Source organism: Psittacula echo (genome assembly GCF_963264785.1).
Source record: "Psittacula echo genome assembly, chromosome: 2".
NCBI classification, from domain to species: Eukaryota; Metazoa; Chordata; class Aves; order Psittaciformes; family Psittacidae; genus Psittacula; species Psittacula echo.
The window spans coordinates 140,073,369-140,100,157 of record NC_137737.1 but is presented as its reverse complement, the minus strand read 5'-3'; the positions used below and the strand labels follow the sequence as shown (position 1 = coordinate 140,100,157).

General features: G+C 39.6%; 1 protein-coding gene across 1 annotated transcript; it reads right to left on the bottom strand.

Moving 5' to 3' along the window:
* Positions 1-3,390: 3,390 nt before the first annotated feature.
* Positions 3,391-26,735, bottom strand: DCAF13 (DDB1 and CUL4 associated factor 13). The gene is made up of 11 exons (XM_080639399.1): positions 26,580-26,735; positions 24,154-24,353; positions 22,794-22,901; positions 20,971-21,057; positions 19,962-20,117; positions 19,236-19,313; positions 17,800-17,882; positions 17,085-17,249; positions 12,236-12,371; positions 5,452-5,615; positions 3,391-4,599 (listed from the first exon to the last, which is right to left on the bottom strand). Exons 1-11 carry the CDS (start codon positions 26,647-26,649, stop codon positions 4,512-4,514), a joined length of 1,335 nt encoding a protein of 444 aa, XP_080495525.1. The 5' UTR covers positions 26,650-26,735; the 3' UTR covers positions 3,391-4,511.
* Positions 26,736-26,789: the final 54 nt, after the last annotated feature.

The window sequence follows — 26,789 nt, the reverse complement described above, 5'->3', positions numbered from 1 at the left end:
TCAGTTACAGAACCTCATTCATCTCTCTTCAAACACTTTTAAACTTTTGCAATGCTGGATAGAAGACAAGAACTTCCACAAGGTGTTCAATTCTCGCTGGTTTTGCTTATCTTAAACCTGTGTAGAATTCTCTCCAGACTTAGGCAGATATTCATACATTAACTAGCCACCTTTAATATCACAATGTTAATTATAAAATAAAAGAAGGGTTTAAATCATGATATAAATATCTGAAATATGGGAAAAACATACCCTAAAATAACCATTTGTTTCCACCAAGTATAGAGTGAGATCAGGTACACAAAGCTGTTCACCTTAGATGTAGACAAGGTTAAGCAAGGTGATTTCAACTCCAACCACCATAGTCTTGGTCTGTAACTAGGATCAGAAGGCTCTGCAGAGGTATTTTCAGGTAACAGAACTTGTTAAGTTGTCTGACTAACAGCTAAAGAAATTAAACACAAAGCCATGGCAAGGATCAGAACAAGTGAAAACCAAGCACACTGACTCACTAGTCCTAAAACCATCAAAGGAGAATAATTTAGATCATTGTTCCTGGTGCCAAACCCACTAAAACAAATGTGGGAAACTCCCTAGAAAGCCAGGTTACCTAAACGGTGTAACCCTTCTTACAGAATACATGGGGGTGAGAATTTAGGGACAGAACAGACAGAATTTGGGGATCATGTAAAATTTATGTTGGGATTTTTTTAAGGGGATTGAAGTAACATACAAAACTTCTGAAAGGATGTTTAAGGGAAGCACCAAAAGTGTGTGAAAGGAGAGACTAAGATAGACTACAGAGAAACAAGCAAAGAAAAAACAAGGACAAACAGGATAAAGGGGGCTAGTCCCAGGTAGACAGCTTACCAGTTCCACTTCAATGCACGATCTTGGCACTTCATCACTGCAGTTCATCTGGTATGACTACACCTTATTGCTAACCGGTTTTGTGTGCCAGATCTTGTATGTTTAGATGTGTACTGTCAATACCAGCAAACTTCAAGTGGGCCTAGCCCACAACTGGGACAGCAGAAAGAAGCATGAGCCACTGGAGCAGGACCACACGTCAGAAGGACTCAGGGGTCTAGGGGCCAGCAACCAGAAGAGAGAGGCTGGATGCCAGTCACTGCATGGACTGCCTTACAGCACTTAGCAGAGACCCAAACTGAAGTAAAATCTCCCCAGTCCCATAGGCATGGGGATTCTGCCACCATGAACAAAGTGAATACCACCCACATGGCCACTGGCAAAAATACGCCTGTGGAATTTTTTTAGTTGGTGTACAATGTTTATATTTCCATAATATACCTCAGACACCTGAGTGGCAGTTTAGCTTGTTTTAGGTATCTAGAATATACCCAGAGTAAAAGAAAATATTCTATTGAAATATTTGTATTATTACGTAGCCTGGCTATGATAAAACAGGAATAAAATGTTGATGACTCCATAGATCTTTATCATGAAACAGCTAAAATTCACCAATGCTATAAATATGGATATAAATATTTCTGTATTAAAGAAGTTATTTCTGTTTCAAAACAGTCTTTAAAGATCTTCCTGAAGTACGAATATACACAGAAGTTAGCTTTTTTTAGCCAGTGGGTACGTAGGCACTGTAGAAAACTGTCAATCATCTCCCCCCCCCTTTATTTTTCGTCCTCTCAATCAACCACAATGAAATTTCTAAGGCAATCATTAACAGATGACTTGTATTTTCAGTATCTTACACACTGCTAAGGATTTTATTCTACATACACTCAGGTATGCATACATGCAAATGCATGTATCTGTATTCTCTTTGCATATAATGATTTCAATAAATCTAGGTAACTCCTTTGAGGTAAGATGAGGCCTGATGACACAGCTCAAATCAGCAAGGGAAAAAAACCCCAAACAAACCACCAAAAAGAAGAAACTAAAAAAATTAATAGCTCCAGCTCTTTTAATGTAATTTCTAAACCATTTCAGTGATGGTCGGGCACAGACTTATATGAGCACTTCCGGCAAGCAGAGCTACAGCTTGGTAACTGCTCTATTTAAATAAGTAAGCTTGAAAACCTTACTTTGAGTATTGTGCAATTATGTATTTTTGGTAGCTGGACACAAAAAGCATTAGAGAGTAACTGTAAGGGTTTCCAAAAGGGACAAATCAACAGCAGCTTGCCCAACAGTGTGCAAATCCATGGCCACGGATCCCCAGAACAGACTGCGAACAACAACTGCAAAATTCCAAATGACTGACTTCCAACCAGACCTACACTGGTTTTACAACTAACATGTTTCTTAAAGTAGGAAAGACTTGTTGGAAACGAGACTTATGCCTGGAATGCTGAGAGGGTGCCCCACTTGATGAAAAGACTAAGATCTCTGTATAAGATTATATCCATTGAATTTGGAAAAAAGGAATTCATACCCAAATACACAGCCTCAAAGTACCCTCCTAACTTTAAAATTCCCTTTTTCAGCAAGTTATTACAATCTCTACAGCAACATTTTTAGCTGACCCAAATCCTTTCAGCTGCTCTACCTGCAGGTCTATCTGAATCAATAGTGCACAAAGGTCTTTGAACACAAAGAGAGCCTTTGGATATGGCTCATGCAGCAGAGCTCCATCCACACCAAAACCACACTGTACCTAAACTTAACTTCAGAACTGAAAGCTCTCCAGCTGCATTTGGAGTTCTGCACCAAAGCAAATAGATTTCAGGTAGCAGGACTTGTTCACACCAGAGGTTATCATGACTCAACAAACCAACAACCACCTACATCAACTCAAGCTAAACTATCACAGCTGAAAAATTGTAGTCATGTTCCAGAAGATTAGTCTGGTTTTGCAAATTGTGCAAGACTTGACTACAGCTGTGTCACAAACCATACTTTGGACTGCACATTCTCCCTAAATTTTCTCAGTGCTTCCGGAAGGAAATAAAACTGTATTTGGCACAGACTGCACTGTATTAGTACAACAGGCACACAGCCAGCATCAGTCTATTCCCTGATCTGTTCCACTGCTTCTTGTCATCCTACTTATAGCTCTTCAGATCTGCCTCTCTTCCTGCATCACCCCATAAGGTAAGTGATCTAGATAGTAAAAGATACATTATGGCCTCCTATCACCAAACAGCTGTAACTTTGCTGTGATGATCCAGGAATCTTGCCCAAATAGTGCTGGGAGAGACAATGAAAGATTAAGACCTAGAAACACATATGGATGTTAGTGTCAGTAGATAGATACACTGAACAGGATGCTGTAGGAAGGCAGGTCCTCAAAGTGCTCAATTTCCAGACCGAAAAAACAAAACATTAAACTACAAAGTTTATTATAATTGAAGTTGTAAATCATGGCTGGGGGGAGCGTAGTTACAGACTGCAGAGTAGTGCAAAGGCTCAAAAAAACCCTTTTGTATGGAAGATGTTAAGCAACATTATCTCAGATTTCTGTAAGAGAAGCCTTCAGGCCTTGTTGAATGGCAGCATAATTTTCTGATCATTGTAGTATCTTCAGTAAAAGTGAAGCCTATCCCACTGAAAGAGAAGCAGAGCACTTCCCAGACAAACAGTAGAAGAACTTTGGGCTACAAGTACGTTGTGAAATGTGTAGCTTTTATTTTTCTTATACAAACTTAAAATAAAGTCTTGTAATAAACCTCACCTGAAGAAGTTTGTGTTTTATACAATTTATGTCATCTTTCAACCAGATTTTAGAAGTATTAAATACCTTTTATATTCAGCTATTTATTCCTTATGTCGTTATTAACATTAGCAACTTCAATGGTCTGAAGCTTTGTCAAGTCACCTAACACAACAAAACTATAAATATGTTTACAGATGTCTGAGAATCCTGTTGAATTCTTTCTGGATAAAAGAAAAAAAAAAATCTTACTGTAATAAGTATAATGCAGTATATTTGTCAGTTGGAATAATCAAAATCTAGTCAATTGCCTTAATGTCACTTCTCTACTTTATTAGATTTGTGTAAAACAAAACAGTAACAAAAAAACCAAACCAACAAAACAAACCCAAACAAAATGAAACAAAAACAAAACAAAGAAAAACAAACAAACAAAGCCCCCAAACCCAAAGCCACAGCATAAGGACAACTGATTTTATAACTCTATGGAATGAAGTTGTTTTGCCTGTGACAAATCTGAATCCATTTTATTCTTCTTTCATAACAATGGTACAAAGGAAGAGGCCTGGAACTACAGATACCCTCCAACAACTACCATGTTATCTGCTTATATCAAAAGGGACAAACTCCACTGCAATACCCAGAGTTGGAGCAGTAGCAGACAGTCAAATGGCAATAAAAAAAATTACAGGGCCAATTTTTATGACTACCCAAGGTAGATGATGACTTGAGCAATCAGAGCATGTATATACTTGGAAGAAAAGCCACGTTTCTGAAGTCATATGGTGTCTTACCAATGTCCATCAAATTTTGTACAGTGAATTCATTCAACAGTGACATTTTCTTTCACTGTGACATTTTGTACATGTGAAAACAATTACTTCACTACTGCCACGATATGTTTCTTCCTCTCTGACACAAGTGGCACAGATCCTGGTTTGCTGTGCTTACGACGATTCAGTTCCCTAGAAACAAACAAACAGAAAAAGAAGTTCAGTGTTCAGCACGAAGACTTAACCAATACCAGCTTCCTCCTTAAGCCACCAATGGAGATCTCCTACAACTGAAAAAAAAATAATAATAATAATAAAAAAAAGAAATTAAGAACTGCTCTGCTTTTACTAAAAGCCACCTACTTTATCCTGTAAGAAGATGGACTGTCCCTTTGAAACATAACTTTAAAATTGGCTAACTTAATGAAGTTTCAAATCAAGGTTTTTCTTGGGAGCTCAGCTTACTTGTTTTTCATGTCAATCTTTGCCACTCAAGTTCGTAGAGGCTTTCAGCTGAGGAAGATAACTAAAACCCACCACTTCTCCATTTTACTGTTAATTCAATGGCTACAGCAAAGCATGCCACCTTCTGCTCCTAGAAATTCCAATATGGCAATGATCCAAGTGACTAATAACACTTATCCTGGAGTCTGGCATTAAAAACACCAACCAAACCCACCAAGAAAAGCAGCAAGACAAAACAGAAAAACCCCTCCACACAGGCCAAACCAGCCCATTCTTGCAATGTTGCATCATGTCATGCTTAACAGAACACTGCAGTTCCTTTCAATATGGTATTTGCTCCTGTTTCTTCACTATACTTTTGGGAAGCAGCCAGTCCCCACTGACACAGGCACTTGTCTGCATTTTCCTTATAATCAAAGGTTAATCAATCCAGTATGATTGTATGATCGCTTATTCAGATGTTAAAAGTAGCTCAAACTTGTTCCTCCCACACACTGTAGCTCTGCGTAGCACACTACAGCACTGCAGTGATGCATTTTCTGAAGACAGAGAAAACAAAGCCAGAAGAGGAAGACATACTTTCGCCGACGAGCTTCTCTCATGATACGCTGCTCCTTGATTTGACAAAATATACTTTTAGGCAAGTGACGGTGTTGAGCAATGCGCCTGATCTTTGGGTGATACTGGAACTTCTCCTTCAGCTTCTGATTGTAATTCATAGCTGCCTTCTCTCGTGGTGCAAGCTGTGGGGAAAACACCACAAACAAGCATGTTACAAAAGAACAGGGCTATAACTCTCATGCTTTTATCTACAAACCAAAATTCTAACTTTTAACTCGGATGGCTTCCTTCTAGCGAATGGCTGCAACCACAGGAATTTCAGAATTAAGGTAGGTAAGTATTAAAACACTACAATTCCAACAATACCCCAATGATCAAACACAAAACATTATCAAATTTCAGTGAAGCAGCTGAATGTGCTCCCTGAAAACCAGATTTTAACATGCTTTAGAGAAAGAATAAAAATAGCTGGCAGTAAAACTTCTTTGATCACTCTGCCTGCTTTCTTAACCTCTGATAGTGATCTACTTCCGCTGCGAAACAAAGAGATGCAGGCATTTTAATGACGAGCCAGTATAAGTACAAATGCTATAAATTAACTGTCTTCATGAACAGCTTTACAGACAGCTCTTTAGGTGGCCTAAATCTTACCCAGTGCCTTGATCCATTAGAAAGCACAGTGCACATATTACATTTCAAGTATCAGCTTGACTATATGGCACACAGGGAGTTCCAGCTTTCATTATGCAGCTAAAAATCTTAGTATTACAAACACATTAAATACAGGTAAGCCAGAATAACCACAAAAGACTTAATTTTATTCATGTTTAAAATTATGTCTGGGCAACCATTAACACTGAAAGTGAGAAATGCCTTTTGCTGAGAGATAACCTACAGAGGGTATTTATTTGTTTTTTACAAGCAGGCAGTTTCCTTTGGTCATAACACACATTTATCAAAAGGATAAAAAAAAAAAAAAAATCTGTGCGTGTTGTGTTTCTGTTTAAAGCATGCACTGCTTCACATGAGCATCAATCTCTACGTATTTTGGATTTGCTCAGATCTGTCAGAATTTCAGTTGCATTTCAGACTAGTGAGCTTTCATATAAACAGAAAATCTGTTAATATGAAATATTAACAGATGATAATCTTATTTTCTTCCTTCTACCCTCCTGCCCAAAACAAGCTCTATAAATCCAGTATTTCAGACATCTTAAAAACACTTCATACTTTCAAACAAGCAGTGGCACAAGTCTTTTGCCCTTTATTTAATCCATTACCGCCTGCATCTGAAGTACTAAAAGCAAAGCAGTATTTCAGATAACTATTATTTATTCAGCTTTGGAAATGACTCAGTTTCACTAACTTCTTACTTTCTCACGAAAACAGAACCTGAGTTTCAAATAATAAAAAAAAAAGCCAACCAAAAAAACCCACAAAAACGCAGTGACAAAATCAACAACTCCATTGCACACACACAAGTCTGGAAATTACATTGTTATCATTATTATGAAATATGCTTTTTTCCCTTTTTAAATCAGCAACTGGTATCTCTTCTCCACTTTGGAATAGAAGTAACTTCTGTTACAATATCTCATGAATTCTGAAAGAATAAGTCTCATACTCAGATAATATTGGTCTGAAATACCATTAATGGTCTGAAAGCAAGTATTAATAAAACACAGCAAAGGAGCTTCTCCTTTGGGACACTAAAGAAACCAGGTACCAGATGCAGAGCTGTTCATCGCTCAGAAAATTCTTATTCAGGCATCAGAAATACGTAATGCTCTTAACCTCTGCTCCTCCACACCCTCTTATTAATAAAAACAAAACTCTCTACTTATATTTATTGTGACCTCTCAAATGGCAAGTGAATAAATTTTATAATCTTAACCCACTGAAACTACACACCTCTCTGCCCTTCATTGAAATTCCTTACAGTGAGCCAACCTAAATAGCTGGTTCACTCTCAATAAATCCCAAGTGTTCCCACTCTGCAGAAAACTGCCAACATAATCCAAATTAAAGAGCTTTTACTTAAATTAAATGCAATGATTTTCCTTTAATTTAAGAAGAGCAAATTGCTGCTGATTTAATGTAACCTTGATGATTTTACAGACAAGAGGTGAATCTGTAAATTAAAGATATATCCAGGATAACTTATTTTAAAAATTAGTATAGATTAAGGTAGCTCCGTTTTGAGTCTGATTCATTTTTAATGTGCAATGTATACAAAGTATAGGTACACAGAAGACCACGTAGCTGGTGACTTACCATCCAGCCACCAAATGCCAACACCCTATATAGCAGGCTGTGCTAAGTACACCCTCATCATGACGGTAAGAGAAAACTCTGCAGTAATGACAAGTTTCTGTCTATTTATGAGAGATGGCAGATAGCTAACAAAGCAGACTGCAATAGCATGCTGAATTACAGCTTCTCTCTTGCAAGTCATTTTATAAAGGTCAATGTAAACAGCTGAAGAGACCAGTGTTACTTCCCATTCTGGTGTGAGCTGGAGAAGATGCCATAAACAGAGAATGATTTAGCAGGATTAAAGACTTTGTTTAAAGGGACTAGAACCCTCTATAATATAATAAATTAGGATTTATATGACATCATGTGTGGAAGACTTGCTCATAGATGACATATGACCCTTTTTTCATACATTCCAAAATTGAGTGTGCAACTTCCTTCCTATGTGAGGGAAACAAACATTATGCAGCAGAAAGACAGCTGATTTGTGCCATTACCACAGTAGTACTTCACAGCAAAGATCTAGAATGAAAAAAGGGGAAAACTAACTATAAAATGCAACTAAGTTGTCAGCAATGGGAGAATGTGTCCTCAAGTAAAATGCCTGTGTCTCGTTCCTCCCTCCTGATGCTAAAGGCTGGTTATTTTTCCCATCTAAGCAGGAAGGTAAGCATTTTTCCAGAGTCCTGATTGAAGAGCTTCTTTTAACCTATCTTTAACAAAAATTTCTTCTTTTAAAGAGGATTGTATTTGTACTGTGCTGCATTTCAAACTCCACACTATTTGACTCCTGTAATTCAGCATGAGAATACAAAATGGGTGTTTATCTATACTGTCCAGGTTGCCTTTCTAGGTTAGGGCAGACAGAGCACACATACAACATATTTTTAAAATGCAAATGTATCCCAGCAGTTTTCTACGCCATATCTTGTCTTTATTTAATTCTTTCCATTGCTCTGTTTAAAGCACCTTTCTAAATTTATTGACATAAACTTTATTTCTCATTATTTCCTTGGACCAAAAACTTATGGCTTCTTCATATCTAAACAGATGACAAAAAAAGAAAAATAATGTAGATGTTAAGGGCACAAAGTCATAGTTCAAGGGATGAAGTTACACGTGCATTGAATCACAAACCCAAAATCACTATGAAAAGAATGCCATGTCACACAATATCTGGTACTGCTGGTTATCAGCCTTATCTCACAAAATGGAACTGGATACTAGAAACAGGCTGAAAGGATATACAATTACTTACACAGTTTTGATGCACTCCTGCTAATGCACTTTGCTAGATCAAAACCAAGACTTATTACTGCACTTTCTCCTATCTTTTTCAGTCCTTACTCAGAAGTTATTTCTGCATCTTGCAAGAAAGTAGCAAACCTATGCTCCACTCACACTATTTTACACTTACTGATAATACAAATCATTTCCAAGCAGAAAGTTTTCTTCTTCAGTTGCCCAGTGCTCTGTTCTAATTCCTAACTACTTTGGAAATGTAAGAGCCAAATTTTGCAGCTGTTACAGGAGTAATGTTACTAAGTATTTACACTTAGCAGGTATAGATCTTTTTATGTGTCAATAGACTGAAGAACAGTACAGCTTACTGAATTTTTACTGATGGTTTATTGCTTTCACTACAATTCAGAAAACCCAATCTATCTCTTTATTTATATTAATTCTACTCTGTTAACTGAAATCTATACTGCTGCTTTTCCAGCTTTTTCACTCAGATAAGGCTATGTATTCCTCTTTTCTTCAAGAACCAAAGTATTTCTCTTTTCCGAAATCTTAAACCTCTCCAAGAGCAACGGTACAAAAGCCTCAAACATACTTAATGTCGTATTTTATGGTTTGAACAGTCTGGAGTATCCTAAAAACCTTGTTTAATTTAGTCTTTTGCTTCTGGACATACAGAGCCAGATGTTTACTGCTTTAAAAATAACACCCGTTTTAAGTCCTATGTAATAATAATTATTTATGTTTTTATCAACTTCTATTAAAGAATAGATAAATGTTGCAAATTATTTTAAAGCAACTTCTGCAGTACCTCCAACAGAGAAATTTGGGTTCTACTGCCTCTCTGTAAAACGCATGCAGACTTAATTGTCAGTGGAGACACAGCATGCCTCTGGCTCCTCCAGAGACTTTTATTCTTACTCTAATGTTTCACTGATTTTTAATAATGAGTGCAATGCCAAATACATTAAATACCAAAAGAAACATGCATGTCAAAACTGATGACTGCTAGCTAGGGTAGCCATGATTCAGAAAGTACAACTTTCCAATTGGGTAAATGTTCCTCAGTCACAACCTAAGTATGTATTTACTATAACTTCCTTGGAACCCAGCAATACTAAAACCAAGTAAGACTTAAGTACTTAGCAAAGAAAAAAATGTTAGAGTACCATTTTTCTTTTTCTGTCAGGATACTGGTTTCCATCCACCCCCACCCCCAAAATATCCATCTTAAAATACAACGTATTACAAGATGCTAGAATTATAACAGAAATACAGTGACCTTTGGATGAGTCATTCAATCAAATCGTCTCAGCAAAGAAAAACAGCAGACTAAGCAACTAAGCATTTAAGACATTCTGACACTTCCGACAGAATTACCAAACGTTCAGCCATGAATATTCAAAATGTTAAAAAAATAGCCCCAGACAAGGGAAGAAGTGGACATTTATAAAATGAGCAAGCATAAGTCTATGAAGAACACCAATCCTAAAAAAGAAGGAGCAGGTAAAGAAAAACAGTGGAACCTGATAAATAGCAGTTAATAGTTCTGACATTAAGAATCACAGGAACTATCAGGTTGGGTGGAACAAGGATTGGCACAGTTGCCTGAATCCAAGCAACATTTCCAAGGTATATCCAAGAATGTCATAAGGTGTAAAGATTCCACTCTTAAGTCCTATTAGCAACAATTACTCTCTAAATGTCTGAAAAACAAAATTTCATAGTGCTTAAAAAAAAAAAATAACAGCTATAGCAGCCTGGATGTTTAATTATTCTCTTCATTATTAAGTAAGTATCAGTTTAAGTCAATATTAAGTTTAGATCAATATTCAATCCCATAAATGTCTGACTGAAGCACCATATGCAAAAATCATAGAATGGTTTGTGTTGGAAGGCACCTTACAAATCATCTAGTTCCAACACCCCTGCCATGGGATTCCACAAATCAATTCAGAACAGAAAAAAATGACAGCATCCTCAACAAAAAGAGTTATTCCATCATTCCATTATAGAAATTAAATTTGAATAGTAGCCTGTAACCACAAATATTGTACAGGCTACAAAGTTGTCAGGGTTTTTTATCTATAGCTCTATTGCAGAGATGAGAGACCTATGGTTGGGACCTAAAAATACATGTTGGTTTAGCTGTACTACTCCATAACCAGTGCTGCACAGTACACAACAGTCCATGAATTACTCCTTTCCTCCTCATAGGCCTAAGTACTCCTACCACTACCATTCACCTGTCACCTCTCCCAGCTCCACTCCACTTCCCTCCTATACAGATACTATAATCTGATGGAGCTTCAGGTAATCACAAGCAGCCCTAGACATAACTATGCAATAGATCCATCCCTACAACATTCTTCCTTGAATTACAGCTCCCTATTTTTCCTCTTCAATGTTTCACAAGATCAAGAAGAAATTTCCTCAAGCATTATTTGACAGCTATGCTGATGAGCTCAGAAAAAGCAATGTAAGCGACTCCAAAATATCATAACAATACAAAGCTACGTAAGGGGATTATTCCAGCGGACAAAGTGTCAAATTCATTCTCCAAAGTCATTCAGTGCTTTAACACAACTGTACAGATGGATATATGCAAGTGGTAACTGTAATAGAACATTTTGGCTTTGTCTATACATAAACATAAACATAAATATTCGAACAAGCGTAGCTGTAAAGACATGTATCTAATTAGACTGGTGTCTGTTTCTAGGAACACTTCAAACTGACTTCAATTAAATGGATTTCAAGCTCCACGCTACTTTGCTCACTTTGTGTCTGAGAGTAATATAGTTTAAGCACAATTTCAGTTACACATTGATGCAAATGAACTCTTTTACAGTGCATATGTTTATCTCGGTATGAACTGCACATGAACCAGTCTTGTACCAGTCAAACTTTTTGGAAGTAGTAACTCCAAACTTCAGTAGGATTACTTGTGTATGACAAATGAGAAGTATTCTCTAGTGCAAAGGGATAAATTCTCATCTGTAGCACCCACATAAAAAGTCTAGTTTACTGAGAACTGATGACCACTGTTAACATTAAACAAGACCACATGAAAGTGACCTCATGTAGCAATGAGGAATTTAATTTTATTACGCAAGCTGCAGTAAATGCAATGAGCTGCACTACACGTCGGTTTTCAAATTAAATACAAACATCAAACTACAGTTTTACATTTTCCCTTTGGAAAGATTTTAACATTTGAATAGGCTAACCAGTTGTAATAACAACAAAAATAAAAAACAAACATCCTATCTTGTTATAACAAAAAGAAAAATGCAACTCTTACCACTCCCAGTTTTTCCGAAGCATTAGCTTTCCACAGACGAATATTCATCTCATCTGAGCCACACAGAATGTATTTGTTATCTGAAGTCCATTTTACCGTGATGACATGCTGCATTCGTTTTGTATGATACACCTCTCTAAAGCAGAGACACATTTTCAAGTGATCACTTTTCTCACCAACATTTCCTTTCAAATAGCAGAAGACATTCTGGTGAAGGCAACAGTAATTTTTTACTTTGTTTTTAGTTTTTAAAAAAATCTGAATTTTTTAAAACACTGCTGATTTTAAATCTATCTAGAGAGATTCAAATAAAGTGTGATGGTTAGACTGATAAAGGACCCCCTATGATAAGATCTTATGATCTCTTTATGATCAGATCTTACATTCACAGACTTTTCTCTATTCCATGGGATTAATTTCAACTTTGCAATTATGAAAAAGCCCAGCTTCTAAAGAATTTTAAGCGTCCCAGAAACCCTAGTCAGCTTACACAAGGCTCAGTTCTTCATATCTAAGGCTTTTGCTCACTAGATTTATGGCCATCACACAGAGAAGGGGGAAAAGTGTGGACAAAGAAGAAAATTCCTTCCACAGGCCTTGGCAGCAATCTGCTATAATGTAGAATAAGGCGTTCTGCTGTGGCATTATGGGGTCTGCAAACTTCCCCTCAATGATGTGCTTTAACGTTGCAGATCATCACTTCAGTGAACATTACTATTCCACAGAAAGGAAAATATGTAGAACATGGAAGCTGCTACCCATAGTACAAACCAAACACACAAAAAACCTGCAATACCTAATTACACTTAAAATACTATTGCAAGACAGGAAGAATGAAAGCTACCTGTAGATGAGACATAAAGGAAAACATAAACAGCCCCTCTCAATCTTTAATGCAGTATAGGAGTACACAGCTACGTTGAATAATGCATACATAATTACAATAAAAATATACTTCTCCCCTAAATCAGTATTTCAACATTACCACCCCTCAAACCACATAAACTTGACTTAGCAGCAACTTGGGGCGGGGGGGAAAGGGGCAAAGTTGAAGAGAGGAAGGCAACTAGAAGTAAAATAAAGTTATGAAGAAAAAAAAAAAAAAAGAGAAAGAACTGACAACAGAGAATAATGAAGGCAGGTTTATGAAGAACAAATGATACCAGGCAGATCTGATAACTGGCTTCAATTTTCATCAAACTGGAGGGGAAAAAAAAGGGAAAAAGACACAGTAGATCCAATCTGAACTTCAGCAAAATATTTAATACACTGCCTTATGAAATATTACATGAAAAACTAATTCAAAGTGAACTGTAATCAAAGCATTGTCACATGACAATGTGACAAAGCCCAGTTAACAAAATATGAACAAGGGGTAATAAGTGTATTGAAACAGATCACAAAAGTGTCTCAAACTGGTCTTCAGGATCATACAACAATGCTTTTCATGTAACACTTTTAGCAGTCATCCATATAGGATGAAGACAGTCCCTAGAAAGCCAAATGCTAGAATGATGTATGGCACTGCAAACTTCAAGCGGTGACAGATACCGTATAAAGCGACCTAAAAACATTAAAGATACAGAGGGAGGGAAATAAAATGGGCTTCATTTTGGTGAAACACAAATGAGTACACCGAACAGTAGCTCTCTGTAATTTCAATTCAAAACTGCCTAAGTACTGCTATCCATTAAGTAGAAGTTGTAACTGGGCTTGCCCCAGTGGGGCAGCACTCTAGGATTGATGAAGGCTGGGAGGCCTCCTATAATCCTAGGGTGAAATCGGTGAGCTCAGCTCCCTCCTTGAAATGCCTGTACACCAATGCGTGCAGCATGGGAAATAAGCAGGAGGAGTTACAGACCTGTGTTAAGTCAGGAGATTATGATCTGGTGGCAATTACAGAGACGTGGTGGGACAGCTCGCATGACTGGAATATAGTCATGGAGGGCTATGTCCTTTTCAGGAAAGACAGGCCAGCCAGGCGGGGTGATGGGGTTGCTCTTTATGTGCGAGAGCAGCTACAATGTACAGAGTTCTGTCCAGGGACAGGGGACGAGCGAGTTGAGAGTCTGTGGGTGAGAATTAAGGGGCGGGCAGGCTGGCAGGGGCGATACTGTTGTGGGTGTCTGTTACAGGCCACCAGATCAGGGTGAGGAAGTTGACGAGGCCTTCTACAGGCAGCTGAGAGCGGCCTCACAGTCACAGGCCGTGGTCGTCGTGGGGGATTTTAACTTCCCTGATGTTTGCTGGAAGGACTACTCAGCAACCCAGCCACAGTCCAGGAGGTTCCTCCAGTGTATGGATGATAACTTCCTCATGCAAATGGTGGATGAGCCAACCAGGAGAGGAGCGCTGCTGGATCTCATCCTCACTAACAAGGAGGGTCTGGTCGAAGCAGTAAAGGTTGAGGGCTGCCTTGGTTGCAGCAACCACGAGATGGTGGAATTCAGGATCTTGTGTGGTAGGACCAGTACAATAGCAAGCGGAATTGCAACCCTGGACTTTAGCAGGGCAAACTTTGGCCTTTTCAAGCAATTGCTAGGGGAAATCCCATGGGCAAGGCTGCTTGAAGGTAAAGGGGCCCAAGATAGTTGGTTGACATTCAAGAATTGCTTATTCCGAGCTCAAGATCAGAGTATCCCGACACATAGGAAGTCAAGGAAGAGGGCCAGGAGACCTGCGTGGCTAAATAAGGAACTGCTGGGTATGCTCAAGTGGAAGAGGAGAGTTTATAGGTCATGGAAGGAGGGGCTGGCCACTCGGGAGGAATAGAAGGCTGCTGCTAGAGGATGTAGGAAGGCAGCTAGGATGGCTAAGGCCTCCTTAGAATTAAATCTGGCGAGAGGGGTCAAGGACAACAGAAAGAGCTTTTTCAAATACATGGCTGATAAAACTAACACCAGAGGCAAGGTTGGCCCACTGATGAACGGGATGGGTGCCCTGGTGACAGAAGATACAGAGATGGCAGAGTTATTGAATGCCTTCTTTGTCTCAGTCTACTCTGCCGGAGGCAGTCCTGAAGAGCCCTGTACTCCTGAGACCTCAGATGAAGTCAGGTCAATGGAGCGGTTTGCCTTAGTCCATGAGGAATGGGTTAGGGACCAGTTGAGCAATCTGGACATCCATAAATCCATGGGTCCAGATGGGATGCACCCGCGGGTGCTGAGGGAACTGGCAGAAGTCATTGCTAGACCACTCTCCATCATCTTTACCAAGTCTTGGGAAACGGGAGAGGTGCCTGAGGACTGGAGGAAAGCAAATGTCACTCCAGTCTTCAAAAAGGGCAAGAAGGAGGACCCGGGTAACTATAGACCGGTCAGCCTCACCTCCATCCCTGGGAAAGTGATGGAACACCTTACCCTTGATGCCATCTTAAGGCATGTCAAGGATAAGAGGGTTATGAGGGGCAGTCAACATGGCTTTACCAAGGGGAAGTCATGCTTGACCAACCTCCTAGCCTTTTATGAGGAAATAACATTGTGGATGGATGATGGCAGAGCGGTGGATGTGGTCTACCTTGACTTCAGCAAAGCATTTGACACAGTCTCCCACAGCATCCTCATAACTAAATTGAGGAAGTGTGGTCTGGATGATCAGGTAGTGAGGTGGACTGCGAACTGGCTGAAGGACAGAAGCCAGAGAGTTGTAGTCTATGGGGCAGAGTCCAGTTGGAGGCCTGTATCTAGTGGAGTGCCTCAAGGGTCAGTATTGGGACCAGTATTATTTAATATATTCATCAATGATTTAGATGAGGGAATTGAGTGTACTGTCAGCAAGTTTGCTGATGACACTAAGCTGGGAGGAGTGGCTGACACGCCAGAAGGCTGTGCTGCCATCCAGCGAGACCTGGACAGGCTGGAGAGATGGGCAGGGAGAAACTTGATGAAATATAACAAGGGAAAGTGTAGAGTCCTGCATCTGGGCAGGAACAACCCCAGGTTCCAGTATAGGTTGGGGAACGACCTGTTAGAGAGTAGTGTAGGGGAGAGGGACCTGGGGGTCCTAGTGGATGGCAGGATGACCATGAGCCAACACTGTGCCCTTGTGGCCAAGAAGGCCAATGGCATCCTGGGGTGTATTAGAAGGGGGGTGGTCAGTAGGTCGAGAGAGGTCCTCCTTCCCCTCTACTCTGCCCTGGTGAGACCGCACCTGAAATATTGTGTCCAGTTCTGGGCCCCTCAGTTCAAGAAGGACAGGGACTTGCTGGAGAGAGTCCAGCGCAGGGCGACAAAGATGATTAAGGGAGTGGAGAATCTCCCTTATGAGGAAAGGCTGAGGGAGCTGGGTCTCTATAGTTTGGAGAAGAGGAGACTGCGGGGGGACCTTATTAGTGTATATAAATATATAAAGGGGGAGTGTCATGAGGATGGAGCCAGGCTCTTCTCAATGGCAAACAATGATAGGACAAGGGGTAATGGGTACAAACTGGAACACAAGAGGTTCCACTTAAACTTGAGAAGAAACTTCTTCTCAGTGAGGGTGACAGAACACTGGAACAGGCTGCCCAGGGGGGTTGTGGAGTCTCCTTCTCTGGAGACATTCAAAACCCGCCTGGACACATTCCTGTGTAACCTTATCTAGGTATTCCTGCTCTGGCAGGGGGATTGGACTAGATGATCTTTTGAGGTCCCTTCCAATCTCTAACATACTGTGATACTGTGATACTCCACAATTATCTGTCAACTACATGACCCATCAATCACAAATTATATACAGAGTAATATTTCAATATTCACAGGAAATGAATGCTCCAAAGAAGATGTTAATGTACAAATTAAGAATTTTGAGGACTAGGGAAGAAGGTTACTGGAATGAATAACACAAGAGAGAAAGGTGTAAAATCACTCACCTGCTGTGACCTTTGTCTACAGGAAAAATGCGGATAGACTTATCAAAGCTGGCAGAGACAAATTCCTTCCCAGTGGGTGAATAATCCACATCAAGAACAGCAGACACGTGATCCATATGCACCATCACAGGTGATTCAAGAAAGCGCATATCGAAAGTATATAAGCTTTAAAATAAATACACCAACAGCATTTTCAGTATCAGATTAGCTGTTCACATGAATAGTGTTGCTCAAAAGTAAAAAACTGCTGTGAGACATTGAAAGGGTATGTATTGCAGACTCTGGAACTGGCTCACAAAGGTTTGGTTGTCAGTTTGGGGTTGGTTTTTTTATTTTTTTTTTTTTTTTAAGAAATGTTCTCATCAAAATAGCTGATCAGTACAATATATCAAGCTTTACAAGAGCTGTCAAGAAAATAAACACTTATATTGCCTCAGACTGGTCCAACAGTACTTATTTTCCAGGTCTCATTGCAAGTTATACTTGCACTGGTTCAGCTGCTTTTTTCTCCCCAGATACTGAAATACAGAGAAAGAAGCAGTCTAATATCAACTCTTTTTTTATTTCTTTACATAAGTGAGGCTGTAATTCTCCAGATTATTACTTAAGTGATCCAAATTTTAAAGATTTTTTAAATATTTATTTTAGCATGATGATAAATCATCAAGATACAGACTAAAAACAACATGATCAGGATTATCAGTGTCACACTTACTTGTAATCTTCATTTGCTGCAGTAAAAATGAAAGCTTCCATAGGGTTCCAACACAGTGTATTTGTCCTCATGTTCAAGATAACCTGAAAGGTATTTACACATTGCTACCTTGTTACAGGCAGTAAAATACTTGCTATAGTTCAAAACTTCTTATACCACTGGAGACAACTACTTTACAGAATTGCAGCAGAAGAATAGTGACATGACAGAGTATTTTCTTTTCATGTTAGAATTAGAACTCAAGAACTTCCTGTCCCTCATAATATGCTCACTTGGCTACTACTAAATTCTCTGTAAGTAATTTTAAAAGTGGTCAACACGTAAAATGGAACTTCTAAAAAATTTCACTTTTCTATCATATTTATAGGAACCTTTAGGTAAGTAATTTATAAACACACCTAATTAAATTGTTATCTCAAGAGATAGTCATTAATTGACAGTGCAAACCAGCACTTGCCAAGCTACTGCAACATTGTGATATCCTCCACTTACTACTATCATTTCATTATCTTTGAAACTGCAGTTCATGAATTCTCCAGGAGAGTTGCCATTCCTTGTTCAAGTGCCATGCAATGATGTAGAAGCTACCATGTTGTAATCTGCTCACCATTATCACTGTGCTAGCAATTTAAAGTATATTATAGTGTTCTGGGGTCAGATCAGTGTCACTGTCAACAGTACATAACATATTAGTAGGATATTGAGTGTATATTCACAAACTAGAATACTGTTTTTCAAGAAGAAAATTGTTAAAGATAGTTCTGGGTTTCCTAACTACTGAACTTGATCAAGGTTAATATGAATTACTGACTTCTTGTTTTAAATAAAGACATACTTTCTCTTAAAGAAGAATCTTCATGTCATTGGTAAATTTCACACATAAATACAATTTTGATTCCACTGCAAAGGGTTTCTGAATGTTTTTACTGTGAGCATAGGGAGGGCTTATCTCCATGTAAAAGCAGAACACCTGTTCAAAAGCAGAGTAAGATTCTCCAGTGGTGGAAATTCCTTAAAAGTTACTTTGTTTCCTTCTGGCAAGGTGGGGGGGCGAAATCACAGACAGAATGCAATACAGGAACATAAAGTTCTTCTTGTGAAACTTCTGTCAGGTCAGACACTTTATCAAGAATTACAACAGTGAGTCTGACAGCCCATTTGAATGCAGAAAAAGGCCCTAACTCCGTTTGGTTTAAATCCCAGCAACTCAGTTAAAAGACTCAATATTAGACAATGAAAACTCAGAGAACTCACAGTTCAGAGCTTGCCTTTCTCTATCGCCATAGAATCAACTAGGTTGAAAAACACCTTTAAGACCATCAAGTCCAACCATTACTCCAGGACTGCCAAGACCACCACTAAACCACCAACAGTTACAGACTACTTTCATATTCAGTATGCTTACTAGTGCCATCAGCTTCTGCTAAAAAGATTACCTTCTTTAATGGAGTCGATTTTCTCATATCATATAGCACAATATTTCTGTCAGAAGCACAGCTCCCCAAAAGGTACGCCTAAAAAGCAAGCAAACAAAACCAGTGTGTATGGTCTTCTAAACACGTATAAAACATGGGTAACAGCTCACACTAGATACCTAAGCAGTTCCACAAAGCTGGTAGTGAAATAGTTCCTTTTTCAGTCAAGGAAATAGAATTCTTTCTGTGCACCTAATTATTCAGCACAGTTTAAACAGCTGCCCCTGTAAGATTCAGAATCTACCCAGTCCTCTCTACTTCAAAATTACAAGCAATTTCCTCATAAACACTTCATCTATGAACACAGCCCAGCAAAGAGATACATAGGAACTACTGTAGTAAATCAAATGCAATGGTTCTGCCATAGAGAAGGATGAGAGCTCCACAGCAACACAACCGCTACAAGGTATGGGGTCTGTACTGCTGTGGGCAAAATGGAGACCACTCTACTTTTCTTCCTCCTCTCTTCCACTAACAGAGACAAAAGATAAAAAGATGAAACTACATGTTACTACATTCCAAAACAATATAGCCATAAAAAAATATGTATACACCCCCCTAAATATTACATTAAAAGATATATAAAAATCTAAATTTGGAAAAGGCAGTCAAAGATGGTGTAACAGAGTTTAGATCTTACAGTGATGAAGAAAAATACTCATTTCCAATATATAACAGAAACATTACCTCAATGGGATTGAATTTTACACTGCTTATGCTATCAAAACCCCATGTCAGAGAGCACATGGGACTTGTCCTTTGTTCATCCCAAATGTCCACTTGCTGGCCACAGGTGGCAAAAACAGCTTCCTTCCAGTGGTGATCAATTCCTGTATACACTGTCTTTAAAAGAAAAAAAAAAAAACCAAAACCAAACTATTTACAAAAGTAATTGTATACTTACATATGCAAGCATGTTCTTTTACAAAAAAGATCAAATCATCACATCAAGTCTGCCTGGTTTTATTCATTTATATTGCTGAAAACCAAGTCACCGCTGCTATCAGATATACTCTAGCACAAAAGATTAGCTTTCTTTGTACTCAATATGCATACATGCAATTCTTGTTAATTTAAATGCAGTCAGCATTAGAAGCCCATTTACAAAGACCTGGTTGACTTTAAAGCAAATGGAAATTTTAAGGGTACTATAAACTTTCAATGGGATCTGAACAGATTCCACAGATGTTACAATAATTGAAGAGTTTCAAACTATTTACAACAAGTAGTTAATATTCCTAAAATAAGCGTATAATAAAGAGTGCTGAAGTACATATTTTTAATCTGCTTTTGTCAAAAAGAAATATATAAAGTTAAAATTTTGTATCAAATGGCTGCAAGGTATTGCCATGAAAACAAACCTATGTAATGCAGACTAAGCACTGACAACAGGTCTGAAGAGAAGGAGATTCAGGAAGATCTGACCAATTCACATGAAATGGATGGCTAGTACAGACTGATCTAAGCACTCTCTGATGGCATTTGAGATACTTTTTCTGCTTATATGTAAAATAAATGTAATAGAAACTTTGAAAGTGCCATTATAAAATTTCATGCCATCACCTTACAACTCATTATGATAACAGGTGATACCAAACTGTTTCTCTCTCCTCAAAAAGCTACGTAAGAATTGGTTCAAACAATTCAAAAGAAGAGATGAGGGGGAGGGAATATAATCAGAATTTCAGTTTACTACCTTTCCAAGAATTGTATGAATAGGCTCTTCTTCTCCATATTCTGGGCTCTCCATTTTCCACTGCTTCACTGTTCTGTCATCGCCAACCTGGAAATATTGCAGAAAGCATGTACATTTTTACATAAATATATTCTGTTTATTTTATAAGATGTATTTTGCAATTAAGTACAGGCAGTCTTTCAAAAGACGATCTATGGTATACACAGAAGCATTCTCTCTTGCCCATTCACTGTTCCCTTTTATACCTCCAAGTTGAAGATTAGTCCTTGTTACACTACTTTCCTAGAAACTGAGAAGGCACATGTATGTCGGCTGGCTGAAATGGGGTTAACATTCTTCCTAGCAGCCCATACGGCTCTGTGTTTTGGATCTGTGGCTAAAACAGTGCTGATATAACACTAATCATGGCTACTGCTGAACACTACTTGCAGGGTGTCAAGGCATTTCCTTCTCTCAGTCTGTCAGTCATTATCCCTGCCTCCTCATTCAAGAAATAGGTTAGGTGTGGGCAACAGACTGGGAGGGCAAGCAGACACGACAGCTAACCTAAAGCAGCCAAAGGAGTATTTCAGACCATGAACATCATGCTCAGCAATAAAAACTGGGATAGTGGAAGAAGAAAGGGAGGCAGGGGCTGGCTTTCAAAGTGGCGGCTGCTGCTCAGAGACTGTCTGCTTGTCAAAGGAGGTGACTTATTTCACTGTCGCCCCCACCACTAGATTTCCCTCACCTATTCAACTGTCTTTACCTCAATCCACAAATGCTTTCCAGTTTCCAAAAGAGATGTTGAACAGAAAAAGCTGAGCTGGAACGATGACTATTTTTTCAGGATACATTATGTCATTTTTAATCAAATGGCACCTTAAACTGCAAATTATCTTCTGGATGTCATTTTGATGAGCATGTAAACACTTAAAAGGCAGTCTCCACCTCAGTTGCTCCAGTTGCCTATTCCTAATGCCATGCTATGTCTTGCACTATGCCAAGTTTTTGCCCTATGCTAAGTTTTTGCATGGCTGTGCAGTGACCTGGATTAGGCAAACTCGACAAGTAAAAATGTTAGTTGTACAAGTTTAACTTCCTTTCCTGACAGCACTACTATTGTTCCTTCTTTCCCTCTCAATTTTCAAGCAGAAGGATTGTCAAAAGGGAATTCTAATTTGGAGTCACTTAGAATTTTTTGCTGAAACTTCCCTTACATCCTAACTTCTGTCCTCATGATCTGATATATACTTCAGAAAAGATAAATATATAGTAGTGAATATAGCTCTTCTACGCCCAGCTCAAAAGAAGCAAAACCTCAGGACACTCTAGTCTTCAAAAGCAAGTCCTTTGATTGTATCATCTTGTAATTGCTTTTAATGCAAACAGGAAGACATACTATTTCCAGATGTTTCAGATGCAAGTGAATCAGGCGTCATTGATATAAGTTAATAAAGTTTAATTAACCTGGGACTATCTTGACTTAATCAGCTTATCTTTAATCATAGTATACGTAAATGGTTACTTTTTTACGTCTTTCAATGAACATAATCTATGTTCTACTTTAATGACAACTATTTTACTCAAGATTTAATTATATGACCATCCATTAGCAATTTTCTGGTATTTATCCCTTCCATAGTCTTGAATAAGACCCATATCACCACATCAACAAAAATTTCATGAAAAATGAAACTGTCAGGTTCTCAGACAAATTTAATAAACGTATTCATACAGTATTTAAATATTGTATGGCAGAGAGTAAGTTGCTCACTGGAAACCAGATGGTGAACAGGCAGTCTGTACTGCCACCCTGTACAAAGGAGACACATTATACTTACAGTAAAGAATGATGTACCACAGAAACGAGCACATATGCCTCGAACAAAGCCTTCATGGGCTTGTATAGTACGAATACACTGTCGTTTGGTCAGGTTCCAAATTTTAACCTGTTAAAAACAGAAGAATATTCTGTTGTTACTTAGGTTTTCTGCAGCCCACAGCTGCAATTCACAATTCAAGTACAAGAGATCACACATGTTGTCATGAAATGGCATGGCTGGCTTGGACACCAGCCTGATTTTACAGTGTTAAAACTACTTAATTATTCCCTTCTTGAAAAAAAATAAAAATTTACAAGTGCGGCTCTTTCCTTCTTATCCCCTCCAAAGCTCCACACTTTCATATTTTTAAATTTCTTACTAAAAAATAGCAGACATAATTTTAGCAAAGAAGGAGAAGGGCACAAGGAAATAGCCTTTGCAACTAACAGAGTGTTTTCAGTTTAGTAGCTGTGCTACCTTTTATACAGATGCCCACCTCCCACAGAGGTTTCTGTTTTAAAGCATTTGGGCCTATTTAAAAAATAAGAAGAAATGGAGGACAGTTTTTCTATTTGTATGTATTTATACTACCAAGTACCTTACTCACTCTTATCAGTGGATAAGAAATCTGGCCAACATTTTACATAAACTTATTCCCCTCTTCTCTGAAAAGATTAATCTCCCTTACACTCCTGCATGACATACACACCTTCTATAAAAAGCACAAAGCAACCAGCTACCCAGAAGACACCTTTAAAATACACAAGTACTATGAAATGAACAACAGAAGTGTGAGAGACAACAGAGAAGACAGAAGACAGGCAATTTCTTTCTGCAACTGACTCCATCTGAAGTGCCCTTGCTTGCTATTTGTAACATTTATGTAAAATAATCAAACAAACACAGAGTTAGCATTTTCTAGACAATATGATAAATTATTATTCCAGAAAATTTTTGGTTGTGTGCCCCTTTCCCTTAGCTCATCTGACTTCATATAATCTTCTTAATCCACAGCAGTTTAACTTCTCCACGGGAAAGAGCATCACCTGGGCAGCAAAAAGCAGTCACTACAGACTGTAAATATTGACATACACTGCTCCATCCTGAGGCGGTGAGCGTCACACCCTCTGCTCACAGGTGAACAACTGAAAGCTGCTGTCTTTGTACGTTAGCAGATTACAACCTACAGTTTGAGAAACACTCCCCCAAACCAGGTAAGCTGCACTTTCTGAGATAAGATACGGTATCCTGCCGAACAAAGATGCGAAAAGTAAGCATGTGGCATTTGAAAACAACAAAATTCAACAAAGGCACAAAAAGGAGAAAAAAAAACCAAGGAAAGGTACCTTGCTTGCCGTTGTTTGTAACTGCAGCTTACCTCTCCATCACAAGCTCCAGACAGCACTGTAGACAAACTCTTTGGATGTTTGGCCATGCAGTTAACTCCATCTCTGTGGCCATCAAGTGAGCCAAGAAAGGGTTTTGCAAACACACGTTCTAGCTTTGTTGCATTCAGAGCTCTTATGTACTCTCGTGGAACCTCAAAAGGGTGCAATGCAGGATCATAGTTTCTTGGAACTGCAATAAGAGTTAACACACACATTAGAAACCCATGGTATGTAGTGTAATTCAAGGTAAGCTGAATTCAGGAGTCCTCTTCAATTTTCCTGCCATAGAGAATTTTCTGTCACACTGAGATTATTGCTGTTCCTACCATTTTGAAACTGGTCTATGGGATCATTAGTATGACCACTTAACAAGCTCTAAGTTAATGAAGCCTGAAACTTTTTGATGTCCTTTGCAAGGGAAGATATGAACGTACACAACAAATTGGAAGCTGCAGATATCTTGCAACTATTATTAAAAAAAAAAAAAAAAAAAGACAACCAAGAACATCCAGGCACAAGGCAAAATAAATGAACCCCACAATACCAACCTCCTATTGCTAAACTCTAACATACACAGTACACTAGAAGGACACAACTACATGGAGACACACAAAGAGAAGCACCCTAGTGGTCTTCATGTTCAATCACCTGCAAGCCAGCCCTGGCTCTGAAATGAGGGTCATTAGTTTCATGAGCTTGATCCTCTGCTAATGCTATCTGGTTTCCCAGGCAGGAGTGTTTAGATCACACAAGCTTCGAGCAAAGGTCTCTCTGCATCTGCCTGCACTGCACCTTATAATAAATAATGACAGCACATTTTGACACTACTTCTGGGTTTTGTCTCTTTCATTCTGTTTCATGCAAAAAGACTGAAAAATCAGCAGAGCAACTGACAACAGATTGCTCATTAAGAATTGATGCTTAGTTGAGTCTACCAGTTTCCAAAGACTGTTTGATGCATATCAGAACCTCTAAAATCTCTGACAAAAGAGTTGGGTATCACTCTGTAACATGACAAAAAATTTAACAGCTTACACACAAATCTCACTTGGAAAATTACAATATATTCAGCTACCGTCCCAGTGGGTAACTTCAATAATACTTTTCCATATTATAAATATATAACCACAATTAAATAACTAGAAGAAATTAGTTGAGATGCTGCTTTGCACCTACCTCTAATTCAATCCAATAATGAAGCACAGGCAATTTAAAATAACACAGGTCTATTATCCTACTCAAAACAGTTTGATTTAGTGCATTAAATATGCCCAGAGTTTTAGTTCTGCTCCTTCTGACAAAGGGCCATTTCACAAACTCCGTCACCAGGCAGAAGCTAAACTTCATTTCTATCATATTACACAGGTCAAACTGCCACAACTGCACAGGATAAGATCTGTGGAGGATGAGCAGGACAGTGTGGGAAGTCCTCACTCACCTCATCTGTTCAGCCTGGAGAAGAGAAGGCTGCATAGAGACCTCATAGCAGCCTTCCAGTATCTGGAAGATGCCAAAGAGGGACTCTTCAGCAGGGACTGTAGCAATTGCAAAAAGGGCAATGGGTTCACACTTAAGGGAAGAAATAGGTTAGATATAAGGAAAAAATTCTTCACTGTGAGAGTGGTGAAGCACTGGAACAGGTTGCCCAAGGAAGTTGTGGCTGCCTCATTCCTGTCAGTGTTCAAGGCCAGGTTGGACAGTTTTTTGAGCAATCTGATCTAGTGGAAGGTGTCCCTACCCGTGGTAGGGAGGTTGGAACTGGATGAGCTTTAAGGTGCCTTCCAGCCCAAACTATTCTATAATTCTATAAACTCAACTACCAAGCTACAGCTGCTGCATCTACAACAAGTATAAAACCTACACGATTTTTGCCAGGTTTAACGAGGGACACACAAGAAGCAGGACGAGATGCACCAGGAAAGAAACAGCAATAAGTGGACAAGACTGCTAAGCGTGGTCTCGGTAACACTAAGAGCAACCTCAGCGTGCCGGAGCCGTGACTACCCACCCCACTTCCCCCGACCCTGCACCCCGCGCTGTCGGCATTTCCAGGACGAGCTCTAGCACCCCAGGATCTCAGCCAGGCCCCGCGGCACAGCACCACCGCATGCACCCAGCACCCCACCGCGCGCCCCAGCTCCCCGCCACCGCTCCACGGCCCCTCGCGCATGCGCACGGCCACCGTCACCGCCTCCTCCGCCGACCGGTCGAGCCCGGCAGCGGCTGCAGTGAGGGGAGCCCGCACCCCCCCAGGGGCTGGCAGCTGTCTGGCACCCCCTCCCGGGGGCAGCTCAGCGGCAAGGTGGGGCCGGCGGACGCCTGAGAGCCTTCCCTCTTTCCCCAGGCCATGCCGGTTGGGCGGCAGACGAGTAGGCCGGGCCTGGCCGAGCCCCGCTCCGCGAGCCGCGCCGCTCACCGCGCTGCAGGTCCAGCTTCGTCTCACGGACGTAGTCGTCGGGGTTGCGGCTCAGCACCTTAACCCTCATCCTGCCTCCGCGCACCGGGCCGCGCTGCCGGTAACTCGCACCCCCCGCGCACACCCACGTGACCGGATGCGCCGGCCGGGCTGTTCTCGCGCGGCGCCGGAACCGGCTGTCGGCCTGCAGCAGGCGGGAGGACGGGCGGA